Source organism: Emys orbicularis, chromosome 4 (assembly GCF_028017835.1).
Source record: "Emys orbicularis isolate rEmyOrb1 chromosome 4, rEmyOrb1.hap1, whole genome shotgun sequence".
NCBI lineage: Eukaryota > Metazoa > Chordata > Testudines > Emydidae > Emys > Emys orbicularis.
The window spans coordinates 18234142-18247707 of NC_088686.1; the positions used below are offsets into that span (position 1 = coordinate 18234142).

The following is a 13566-nucleotide window of genomic DNA, read 5'->3' on the forward strand; positions in this document are numbered from 1 at the left end:
GCCAAGACAGCACTGGTACACCACGCTTCTGGAGCTATCGGTACAAATTCCGATCACGCTTCCCTTGTGCCCAGACTTGATCTCTCAGGACCACGGCCGACTCTGTCACCCCGACCTGCAATCGCTCCACCTTACAGCGTGGATGCTCCATGGCTGAATCGGACGGAGCTACGATGCTCACATCCCGTGCAACAGATTCTGCTGGGAAGTAGAAAGCCCTCTACACGGACCACTTACTTAGCCAAGTGGAAACGTTTCTCCTGTTGGTGCGAGCAGCAGGCCATGCCCCCCTTGCAGGCGTCTATTCCACTTATACTTGAATATCTCCTATCCCTAAAACAGCAGGGCTTGGCGATATCTTGGGTCAGGGTTCACCTGGCCGCTATATCGGCGATCCGCCCAGGAGAACACGCTTCCTCGGTCTTCTCTAACCCGATGGTCGTCAGATTCCTCAAGGGCTTAGACCGGCTATACCCACAGCAACGTCAACCCGTTCCAGCGTGGGATCTTAACCTGGTTCTCTCCAAGCTCACAGGGCCCCCGTTCGAGCCATTGGCTACCTGCTCACTCCTTTACCTATCTTGGAAGACAGCCTTCCTTGTAGCCATCACTTCAGCGAGGCGTGTTTTGGAAATCAGGGCGCTCACGTCTGAGCCGCCATACACAGTCTTCCATAAAGACAAGGTGCAGCTTTGCCCCCACCCTGCCTTTCTTCCCAAGGTGGTATCAGCTTTTCATGTGAACCAAGATATACTTCTCCCGGTCTTCCATCCTAAGCCGCACGCCACCCGTCAAGACCAGCGTCTGCACTCCTTGGACGTACGCAGGGCCCTTGCTTTCTATATTGAGCGTACGAAACCGTTTAGGAAGACGACGCAACTCTTCGTTGCAGTGGCCGACCGGATGAAAGGTTTACTGGTCTCCTCGCAATGTCTCTCCTCTTGGATCACGTCCTGCATTTGTGCTTGCTACGACCTGGCCGGTGCCCCGACGCCACGCCTCACCGCCCACTCCACGAGGGTCCAAGCCTCCTCAACTGCCTTCCTGGCTCACGTCCCGATCCAGGACATTTGTAGAGCGACGGTTTGGTCATCGGTCCACACCTTCGCCGCTCACTATGCGCTTGTACAGCAGTCCAGAGACGATGCTGCATTTGGATCAGCGGTTTTGCACTCAGTGATGTCTCACTCCCACCCCACCGCCTAGGTAAGGCTTGGTAGTCACCTAATTGGAATCGATATGAGCAAGCACTCGAAAAAGAAAAAACGGTTACTCACCTTTGTAACTGTTGTTCTTCGAGATGTGTTGCTCATATCTATTCCAAACCCGCCCCCCTTCCCCACTGTCGGAGTAGCCGGCAAGAAGGAACTGAGGGGGCGCTGGGTCGGCTGGGGTATATATCCAGCGCCATGAAGGCGCCACTCCAGGGGGCTCCACAGCCGACCCACCGGGTGTTGCTAGGGTAGAAAATTCTCCGACGATCGTGCACGCGGCGTGCGCACACACCTAATTGGAATGGATATGAGCAACACATCTTGAAGAACAACAGTTACAAAGGTGAGTAACCGTTTTTTTCGTAGGCTGCCTGGAGACTCGTTAGACAAAGTCATAAAATAAACTTTAAAAGGCAACTCCTTTATCTCATCAAGGAGTTTTTGGCCTAGTAGTGGAAGAGCTGTGTTAGTATTCTTCCACCACACTTCCTTTGGATAGGCCAGCTCCTGACTACATATCACAGACCTTGTTTTAAAACACACATGGGATTTAGGGGCCTTCTTCATCTCTACTCTTGAAGTAGACTGTGACCCTGATAACACTGGATGCTGGAACTCTGAGAGCTGATTAACAACTTTTTTCCTCCCTTCCCCCACCTTACCTCCTCTACTTGGCCCAGAGCCAATTCCTTGTATTTCCTAAATAAATACTTATCTAGGCTTCTAAATAATCTCTCAGGCAGGAGCTCCAGGAAGAATTCCCAAAAATGAAAATATTTTCCAGGATGGTTATAACTTATTCTGAAAGAAGGCAAAGTGGGGAGTTTGGGGCATTTGAACCTCACTTTTGATTCATGAACAAAGTTCTGCATGGAAATGCTAGCATCAACTCTTCCAGAAATAATCAATATTTTAATGCCTTAACTGAATCTAATGAATGTGCACTAGCCCACTTATGTTTAATGAGGTTTCATTACCAAAGCTACTCCTTTCAGTTCAGGTCTTAAGTCAGGTGGATAGCAATACCTCGGTGGGTTTTTCCAAGAGTATATGGTGGTAGTCATTGCAGCTCTTAGTTTGACACTATGTAGATTTCTCACACTTGGAAAACAGTTATCAATGCATTTTTACTTGAGCCACCATGATAGTCAGTCCTTGGGGTCATGTAGGTTCCTAACTGAGGAAGAATGCCATTGTACTAAGCTGAAGGATAAACAACATAGCAGTTAGAGTGGATTCTACATCCTTCTACCACTTGGTTCTGTTCCTGCAGTTTAAAAAAAAAAAAAGTGGATATATATCTCCACGTATACGTACGTATGTATATGTGGAGATATATATATATATATATATATATATATATATATATATATATATCACTGTCACTAACTTTTTCACATGTAATACACCACACTAGGTTTTAATGTGTCCTTATTTGGCTTTGAAATTTCTTCTTTGCAGAGCTTTAGGGTGGCCCATCCAAGGTGTATATTTTGCCTATTCTGAACTGTCCATGTGCTGCAGCAGAAGAAAAGAACCCACATAAAAGGACTTATGGGCATGTCCTTAAAGAACAGCAATAGGCAGATATTTGAACTTGTCTATCTTATAAATTCAATTTTTAATACAAGCCAGTCTTAAACTTAAATAGCTTTCTTGTGTGGATTTTTACTGTTTCATATCTTCCTACTTTTTATATTTACTTCTAACTTTTAAAATGTTTACTGGGCTGGAGGAAGTGAGCATAACTAGCCCCAAATCCTACTGAAACTTGAGCGCCTTGTCATGCTTGAACTAAACTTGCATAATTCTTACATCTGAGTTCTTTAATTTTTGAAGGGAAGATATAGATGTCATACACTAATGCCAGAACTTAAGAGGAAATGCTATTACATTGTTTGTTTTTTGGGAGGGGGCAGGACTTCTACTTCCAGAGACTATACTTCTATAGTCTTTTTTTTCTTCTTCTTCTTCTAATGTTTGAATGACTTGACCTCTAGTCCCACTGAAGTCCTCTAGTCTTTACCAAAGAGGTATAACTATGGCAACAGACATACAAGAGGCCCCATACTGTCACAGTGTGCCCAGCCATGATAAGGGCAACAGGGTCACAGGTCTCATGTTCATCTTCTAAGACTGCCAGCAAGACTGTTATGCTAATTATATGATTGTCTATTAGTAATTGGATAGACAACACAAACCTACTTTGCATAGGGTGCTGAAACCATGCAGTAGTAACATAGTGTCATTCACTAGTACCAGCCTGGGCTGGGCTAGATGTGAACCATAGACCTGGAGATATGGGATTTGATCTCTCCATGTGGAAACTGTCTACTCATCTTAGCTTTCCTTTTGTGCTTTATTTTTATTTATTTGAAACATTTGGTGTTCAAAGAAAACAAATGCTAAAGTATCTTTATTTAGCACATTTTGTTGTTATGCATGAAGTCAGTACATTCATGACCACTTCAGGGGTTGTTATAACCTCTTCACGGGAGTAATAGTAGTATGTGCAATTTTAGATGACTTTTTTCTGGATTAACTTCAGTAAGTGATAATACCATGTGATTAACCTTTCATTTTAGGATTTTATATACATAACATCTGGAGTAGGGGAAGTAATGCTTATTATAGTTTCTAAACACTGAATGCTAGCTAAAGCTCTCTTCTGGCGAACAAATTCATTAATTTTTTTTGTATTGCTTATGAAAACTTTTCAATGCTGTCAATCATTAAGTCTTCTAACTATGAAATATGTATAATGGTAGCAGTTCCTTAAATCTGTGTCCTATAACCCTCTTGTCGGGTGAGACTACTTAAGGCTTCATGTCCACTCAGTCCTTTAATTCACTGTGATTGCCACCTGCCATGCTTTATTTTTTTTAGACTGTCATTTCCTAGAGAAGAATATGAAAGTTACACAATGGTGAAATGCTATTCATTTAATTGTACTGGAAAAAATGAACAAGTGATAAAGTAATCATGAATATTCCATATATTACCTTGAGTTTACTCTCTCTAATTCTAGATGTCTTGCTTCTAAATAACACATGCAGTCTCACTTTGACACTTTTTAAGTCATGGATTTCAAATTTTGGAGGGAGGTTCCATGAGGTGGATGAGCTTTTTACATACATAAAACAGGATTTATTGAGGGATACAATTGTATGTGTCTATTTAGAGCAACCTAGTTGAACATACTATGGGCTTTTTTTTGTTTTTTGTTTTTTAATTACTCGTATCAGAGAACCCCTATTCCAACAATTTATTTACTGGATTTATGCAGATTTAGCAATTTAAGAAATGGAACATAATCAATAGGAAATGGCTTTTTGTCAATGCTTCCAAATACACCACACCCACACAATGTCAATCAACAAGTTTATCTTCATATGAGGCTCTGTTCTTTATTCTTAAAGTCCTATAACTTTGCAAGGCAGAGAAATAAATTTGGGGTTAGTAGCCCTTTAGCAACTTAAGTGTTGTTTTTTTTGTTTTTGTGCTTAAGGTCTTTTTAACCAATTAATACAGGGGAAAAAAGTAATTTTGCATAGTGTGCATCCGGCTTGCAATATATTAGGGTTTTTGTTTTCTCTTTATAAAAGATGAAGAGCTGTTAATAGAGAGAGTGTCGTATGCTGGTATGATCAACCCTGAGGATCGGTGGAAGACCCTACCATTTAAGGGGCATGTAGCTCATTTTGAAGTGCAAATAAGAGTGAAATGTGACGAGAATTACTACAGCACACGGTGCAATAAATTTTGTGGACCTCGTAATGACTTTGTTGGTCACTACACGTGTGACCAATATGGAAACAAAGCCTGCATGGAAGGTTGGATGGGAGAAGAATGTAAACAAGGTAATACTTTGTTTACTGTTTTACATAATTGTTGTTGAAACTAGAAGTCATATTGAGGTTAAATCTTTTTTAGCATGCTGTACCAACTATACTGCCATGTGCACTAGCACAATACAAATAGACTTGCTTTGTTGTTAGAGCTGGGCAAATAATGGATTTTTCAGTTTGCTGGCAATTCCAAAAAAATCATTTAGAATTGAACCATAAGCTAACTTGATCATTCTCTTTTCCTGGCCCAATGCCTATTCACTATCCCTATGAATGACTATGAATTGCCACTATGAATGCAAGCACTATTTTGTTGCTGGATGCTTCTTCTTTTGTTTTTTGTTTTTTAAAAGCAAAAACAAAAAAACCCGACTTGCTCTAGTAATGGTGAAGTGAGGCTCTTGGGCAGAGTCTGATAAAGAGATCCAGTTGCTGTAGAGAGGACTTGTCTGACTGCCTATCAAATCAAGTCTTTAAACCAGTGAATTAAATGCCCTTTTAACTGAAACTGAAGGTACTGGTTAACTTTGTTCAAGGAGCTAACTTTTTAAGAAAAAATGATACATTATAGCTTAATAACAGACTTCTAAAATGAAGATAGCTTTAATAACATTTTACAGTACCAGATTCAGTAATACTGTGTACATTTTCCAGTCCTGGAAAAAGTCCTTGTAACTCTTGAAAATGAGGCTAAAGCTGTTTAAAGTTTAATGTATACAAAGCTGAAAGCTTTTTGATGTCTGTTAATGTTCAAGTGCAGTCCTTCTTAAATATACCTGGAATGTTCAATTTAGTCCCACAGCATTTTTCCTCCTATCTTTCAGTGAGTAACTAGCACTAAAATTGTTTGTTTTTTTTCACTTATGACAGAATTAAAGTGATGAGAGAACACCAGTTTATAGCTATTTTAGCCAATATTGTATAATTTTTGAAGGTGTACTGGTCTTTAGTTCTATATTTATCTTATTTTAAAAGGTTGAGTAACTTTAAAATGTCTGAACCCATGTAACAAATCAAATTAATTGGTATAACATTAAAAATGTAATCCATGTTTGTAGATCCATGCTAAACAAGAGGCTACCTCAGTTGGTTTTATAAAAACTTGGAGTTGATTTAATGAAATAGCTAGCGTGAAGAGCTAGATTTTTTTTTTTTTTTTTTTTTTAAATAGTTGTGCTGTTGATGTCTGGAAGAATTAATTGAAAGGAAAACTGTTTTAGGAATGAGCAATGAATAAGCTACTCCATTATGAAATTGCTTTAATTGCTGGACTAGGAGCTAGTGTTTCTGTATTAACTGAAGTATTACTGCCCATACTAACTGAAGTCTAAACCTTTTTTCTATTCACAGCTGTATGTAAACAAGGATGTAATTTACTCCATGGGGGTTGCAGTGTACCTGGGGAATGCAAGTAAGTATATGTACTTGGCTATTTTAGTGTGAAGGAAGAACACTGGCTTTCCAGTACTTTGCTTTTAACAGTGATTTTAGCAATTAGGCAGTGTACATAAAATAAAAATTGGCTGGATGGGTATAGATATGGATTATATTCCGTCTACGCAATATTAAGTTACATTTATTTCAGACTTTGTTTCACAGAACTTGTTACTTTCAGAGGTTGTCTGCTTCTGTGTTTGTGACTGAAGGGATTTGCAAAAAACACAGTTGGGATTAGATGAGGCACTTCAAACAAGAACCAGCACTGTGTTCTATTTAAAGATCACCTGCAATAGCAGAAAATTTATTAGCCTGCTCTAACTTTGAATATTTCTAGGTCTCCCATAGGTCTCATCCAGGTCTTCTGAAAAAACAGAGACAGTCTTTCATTTCAATTGGTTTTTATTTATTTATGTTTTAAAGAATGGGTTGTATTGGGTAGATGGTATTTTCCCAACTCCAGCACAAAAGGTACATTCTGGATCATGCCAAATTCAACCCTTTTCTTGAGGTCATATTTTTCAATTGAGATAACACTAAATAAAACACCGCCTATGCATTCTACCCCCAGCCAGGCCTGTTCTTAGGGTTTCTTGCAGGTATGTCCCAGACTCTGTTTCCCTCTGGGTTGAACCACGTAACTTCACTCTGAAAATAAAGGGAAGGTGAACAGGTAGTGCCTGCCACAGTGGACATGAATTGGTTATCACTTCCATGCAGGAGTTCTAACATCTGTTCTTCTTCGAGTGATTGTTCACGTCCATTACACTTTAGGTGTGCGCGCGCCGCGTGCACGAACGTCGGAAACTTTTCCCCTCAGCGGCTCCCGTTGGGCCTGCAGGGTCTCCCCTCCCGCCAGAGCGGCGCCCCGCTCTAGCGTATATATATCCCTGCCGGCCCGACCCTCCCTCAGTTCCTTCTTACCGTCCGTGGCGACGTTGGAACAACTCTGTCTCTCATCTGAGAGTGTCCCTTAGCATAGTAATTAGTGTTACAGTTATCAGTTCGTTAGTAGTTAGTGTTAAGCTAGCAGTTATCAGTTCTTTACAAAGGCTTAAACTCTTTGTGTTAGGTGTTTGGCTAACCCCGGCACCGGCCCTGGGCGGCGGGGCATGCCGCACGCCCAAGGCTTCAAGGCTTGTGCCACGTGCCGCAAGCCTATGCCATTGAGTGATCCACACGAATCGTGTCTCCGTTGCCTGGGGGAAGCACACCAAAAGGAGCGCTGCAAGATCTGTAAGGCTTTCAAGCCCAGGACTAAGAAAGAGAGAGACTTTCGCCTTAAGCAGCTGCTCATGGAGTCGGCGTTACAGCCCTCCACTTCTACGGCACCGTCAACCTCGGTGCGGAGTGCCCCGGCATCGGTTCGGGATCCGATGCCGGCGGGGCAACCTAAGCCTATGGCACCGGCTCGGAGGGAACACCCCCGGCACCGGTCCTCTTCGCCGGCTAAGCCGAAGGGCCAACCCAAGGCCCGAGGACGTTCCCCGCACAAGAGGGTAGCGCCCGTGAAGACCGCAAGTGCCACTAAAGCCGTTGCGGTCCCAACACAGATCCCGGTGCCAGTGGCTCTGGCGCCGAAAGGCCCGTCGAGCCCCGGGATAGGCGCGTCGAGTGAGGAGGAAGGGCTGGAGGAACTGTTGGAACATCTCGGCACCGTTCGCGGCGCCAATCCCGGTCGAGCTCCGCCTCGGTGGACTCCCGGCTTCCCTCCGCGCAGCGGGCCGCACAACCGTCGGGCCCCAGCAGACGCGAGGCACCGGCCCAGCAGCCCTGCTCGAGCAGGCACCGGGACGTTTCGGTCGCGCGATCCCTGAGACCGTCCTCCCGCAGCCGCTCCCAGTCCCGGGGCCACCGGTACCGATCCAGGTCCAGGTTGGCACGGCGCTACTCCCGGTCACGAAGGCACCGCTCTCCAACCCCGGACCGGCACCGCCCCACGGCACCGCCGTGGCCCTCTAGATCACCGTCCATAGTTTCGGAGGTGGACTCGGGCCATTCCAGCAAATATGCCCACAGAGCGCAGGCCAGTAGGGAGCACGAAGCCTCTTGGCAACAGTGGGGCCACCCAGGGCAATGGCCATCCTGGACCCCTTGGGCCTACCATCAACAAGGCTCCCCGTCCAGAACCTCGAGATCGGGCCCCTCAGGACACCGGTCCCGCTCCCCACGGTGGCGCCCACCCTCCCGCAGGGAGTCCACGGTATCCAGGCCGCCAGAAAGGGAAAGGGCCGACTCGGCACCGAGCCCGGCACCATCTCAGGCCCACGTCAGAGAACGCACTCCGGAGGAGCGCCCTGCTGATGAGGAGTTACAGGAAGAAGAGGACGCACAAAAGGCCATGACCAACTCCTCCTCACCAGACGAAGCCGTGGCGGGCACAACAGTGTCCGGTCCTCCCCCGATTGACCATCGGGCACACCAGGACCTGCTCCGCCGAGTAGCCCTCAATTTGGGGTTGCAGGCAGAGGAAACCGTAGAGCAGGAAGACCCTATGGTCGACATTCTAAGCCCGGAAGGCCCCTCCAGGATTGCGCTCCCGCTCATAAAAACGGTCCAATCTAATTACAAGACCGTATGGCAAACACCAGCCTCCGCGGCGCCTACGGCAAAGGGCGTAGAGAGGAAATACTTCGCCCCATCCAAGGGGTTTGATTTCCTATTCTCCCACCCAACCCCATGTTCGCTGGTCGTCTCCGCGGTCAACGAACGGGAGCGACATGGCCAACAGGCCCCGGCCCCCAAGGCCAAGGAGGCAAAACGCTTGGACTTATTTGGGAGAAAGGTCTACTCGTCCGGAGGCCTCCAGCTGCGGATCGCGAACCAACAAGCGATCCTGAACAGGCACAATTTCAACTCCTGGGCATCGGTGTCCAAGTTCAAGGAAGCCTTGCCTCAGGGCTCACAACCCGAGTTTGCTGCCTTAGTAGACGAAGGGAAGGCGGTGGCCAAAACCTCCTTACAGGCCTCACTTGACTCCGCTGACGCAGCCGCTAGGACAATTGCGTCAGGAGTGGTAATGAGACGCTCGGGATGGCTGCAGGCTTCCGGCCTTCCCCCAGAGGTGCAAAACACCCTCCAAGACCTTCCGTTCGAGGGTTCAGGCTTGTTTTCGGACCAAACGGATGCCAGACTACACAGCCTTAAGGACTCTCGAGCTACCCTCAAGTCGTTGGGGATGCACACCCCAGTGACGCAGAGGAAGCCCTTCAAGCCCCAACCTCCGCAGAGGCAGTACCACCCTCGTCCTAGACAGGAGCCGTACCGCAGGAGGGGCAGGGATAACAGGCGTAGACGCAACAACACGCCCAACCAAGGCCAAAATCAGGGCCAAAACAAACCGCAGCCGAGAAACAAACAAGGGTTTTGAAGCTGCGATCGAGGACAGTGTACCAACCTCTGTTCCGGATCCCCCCCCCCCCTGTGTTTCAGGGACCGCCTGTCCCGTTTTTACCGTGCTTGGTCACGTATAACATCGGACCGCTGGGTCCTACGCACGGTGGAGGCAGGATACACCCTTCAGTTCTCCTCGCCCCCTCCCTCCCACCCCCCAACCCCGTCCCTCTTCAGGGACCCCTCTCACGAGCAACTCCTCTTGCAAGAGGTGCAAGCCCTCCTCACAGTAGGAGCGGTGGAAGAGGTTCCTCCGGACCTCAAAGGGAAAGGGTTCTATTCAAGATACTTCCTCATTCCCAAAGCAAAAGGGGGCCTTCGTCCTATTCTGGACCTACGCAAGCTAAACAAATACTTGCTCAAACCACGTTTCCGTATGGTCTCCCTTGGTACCATCATTCCATCCCTGGATCCGGGGGATTGGTACGCTGCCCTCGATATGAAAGATGCCTATTTTCACATCGCTATCCGACCGGCCCACTGGCGGTTCCTGCGCTTCACTGTCAGCCAGCGCCATTTCCAATTTACAGTTTTGCCCTTCGGCCTGGCAACAGCCCCGCGCGTATTCACGAAATGCATGTCCGTGGTAGCAGCTTTTCTTCGAAAAAGAAGGATGCGCATCTACCCATACCTGGACGACTGGCTCCTAGCGGGCCGGTCGGAGGCCGAGGTTCGCTCCCATGTGGCATTGACGCTACAGGTGTTCCACGAACTCGGTCTACTGGTCAATGTACCCAAGTCATCACTGGTCCCTACGCAGAGACTGGACTTCATAGGGGCAGTCCTGGACTCCGTGGCGGCACGGGCGAGTCTCCCCGTGTCGAGGTTCCTGGCCATTCAGAAGGCCATGAGCTCCATCCAGCAATTCCCCACGACCACGGCCAGATGTTGCTTACAACTCTTGGGGCACATGGCGGCCTGCACCCACGTAGTCGGACACACCCGCCTCAGACTCAGGCCGCTGCAGTTGTGGCTGGCCCAAGCATATCGCCCCAACAGAGACCCCTTAGACCTGGTCGTGACTATCCCGGCTCGGGTGTCGAACGCTCTCCGTTGGTGGCTCGATCGGCAGCAGGTTTGCGCGGGAGTCCCTTTCGCTGCCCCACAGCCCGTTCTGACGTTAGTAACAGACGCGTCTGACCTGGGTTGGGGGGCGCACCTGGGGGACCTGCGCACTCAGGGCTTGTGGTCCAGGGAAGAAAAGTTGCTTCATATCAACCTGAAGGAGCTAAGGGCGGTTCGCCTCGCCTGCCAAACCTTTCACGCTACCATAAGAGGCCACAGCGTGTCGGTTCTGACGGACAACACTACCGCCATGTTCTACATAAACAAACAGGGCGGGTCCTGGTCCTCTCCCCTCTGTCACGAGGCACTCTGCCTCTGGGACTTTTGCATAGCCCATTCAGTCCACTTACTAGCGACATATCTCCCTGGGGTCCAAAACGGACTAGCAGGCCGGTCCTCTCTCATGCACGAGTGGACGTTGAAGCAGGACGTCCTGCGTTCAATCTTCCGGAGGTGGGGGTTTCCCCAGGTGGATCTCTTCGCCACCGAGGACAACAGCCAATGCCCCCAGTTTTGTTCATTCCAGAACTGCAGTCCGGGCTCATTGGCAGATGCCTTCGCAATCCCGTGGGGCGGGAGCCTGGGGTATGCCTTCCCCCCATTCCCGCTCATCCACAGGGTCCTCCTCAAAACCCGCAGGGACAAGGCGACAGTCATCCTTATTGCCCTGGCGTGGCCACGTCAGCACTGGTTCATGTCCCTGTTGGAACTGTCCGTGTCCACTCCGATAACCCTCCCCCTCCATCACGACCTCATCACACAAGACCGAGGTCGCCTGCTCCACCCGAACCTACCGTCGCTGCATCTCACGGCGTGGTTTCTCTCTGGCTAAACGATAGGGAGCACGGGTGCTCTCATGAGGTCCAGCAAGTCCTCCTTGGTAGTAGAAAGCCCTCCACAAGAGCGACCTACCTTGCCAAATGGAAACGGTTCTCCCACTGGTGTGAGCCTCACCACATCCAGCCTCTGCAGGCCTCAATCCCATCAATTCTAGACTACTTGCTACACCTCAAGCATCAAGGGCTCGCCCCCGCCTCAATTAAGGTGCATCTGGCTGCCATATCGGCGTTCCACCCTGGGGAGTTGGGGGTTTCGGTGTTCTCCAACCCCACAGTAGTCCGATTCCTCAAGGGGTTGGAGAGGGTGTTTCCCTACTCGCGCCCACCGGTCCCCGCGTGGAACCTCAACCTGGTCCTCACTAAGCTCATGGGGCCGCCCTTTGAACCCCTAGCCTCTTGCTCCCTCCTGCACCTCTCATGGAAGGTAGCGTTTCTCGTGGCCATCACATCGGCTAGGAGGGTATCGGAATTGAGAGCCCTCCCTTCGGAACCTCCTTATACAGTTTTTTATAAGGATATGGTGCAACTGAGGCCGCACCCCAAATTCCTTCCAAAAGTGGTCACGCACTTTCATATGGGGCAGGACATTTGTTTACCGGTGTTCTTCCCCAAGCCCCATACGGACCCCAGCCACCGCAGCCTGCATACCCTGGATGTCCATCGGGCCTTGGCGTTTTATCTAGACCGCACCAGGCCATTCCGCAAATCGACTCAGCTGTTTATTGCCGTTGCGGAGCGAATGAGAGGCCAACCTATTTTGACGCAACGCTTGTCGGCATGGATTGTGCTTTGCATACGCACGTGCTACGAGCTCGCCAACGTACCAGCCCCGGAGATCAGGGCTCACTCAACTAGGGCCCAAGCGTCCTCGGCGGCCTTCTTGGCACAGGTTCCGCTCCAGGAAATCTGCAAAGCAGCCACCTGGTCGTCGGTGCATACGTTCACAGCCCACTACGCGATCCACCATCAGACCAGAGAGGATGCGGTTGTCGGCAGGGCTGTGCTTCAATCAGTTATTCCTTGACTCCTACCCTCCTCCAATGGTAAGCTTGTGAGTCACCTAATGTGTAATGGACGTGAACAATCACTCGAAGAAGAAAAAACGGTTGCTTACCTTCTGTAACTGTTGTTCTTCGAGATGTGTTGTTCACGTCCATTACACTTCCCACCCTCCTTCCCCTCTGTCGGAGTCACTGGCAAGAAGGAACCGAGGGAGGGTCGGGCCGGCAGGGATATATATACGCTAGAGCGGGGCGCCGCTCTGGCGGGAGGGGAGACCCTGCAGGCCCGACGGGAGCCGCTGAGGGAAAAAGTTTCCGACGTTCGTGCACGCGGCGCGCGCACACCTAAAGTGTAATGGACGTGAACAACACATCTCGAAGAACAACAGTTACAGAAGGTAAGTAACCGTTTTTTAACAGGGTCGGTCAAGAGAGAACCAGTGCTACCTTATTGCAGCAGGCTTTGTAAATCTACTTGTCCCAACTCTTCAAAACTTGCCGCTTGTACAAGTACTCAAAAATGTTTGTGGCCAAAGCATAAGCATCAGTCTATTCTCCTGTAATTATGTACTACTTGCCAACTTATCAAAACACTGAGTTCTGTTAATTAGACACATTCTTTATTTGTTAAGAAAATATCTTGCAGCTCTCAACATGAAAGTCTTGGCTGACTGAGGTTAGTTCCTGTTTTGTGGAATACAAAGAAAAAAAGCTTGGGAGGGGAGGGTATTATATAACCTACTAAACTCGCCCCTCCCCCCCCCCCCCC

At 48.4% G+C, this 13566-nt stretch overlaps 1 protein-coding gene across 1 annotated transcript in view; it reads left to right on the plus strand.

Annotated features, from left to right (window-relative positions):
- The window catches only part of JAG2 (jagged canonical Notch ligand 2), a 107735-nt gene that overhangs the window by 53016 nt on the left and 41153 nt on the right, over positions 1-13566 (plus strand). The window contains exons 4-5 of the mRNA XM_065402579.1: positions 4820-5074; positions 6413-6473. Of these exons, the coding sequence (XP_065258651.1) occupies positions 4820-5074; positions 6413-6473 (316 nt within the window). The remainder of the gene's footprint in view (positions 1-4819; positions 5075-6412; positions 6474-13566) is intronic.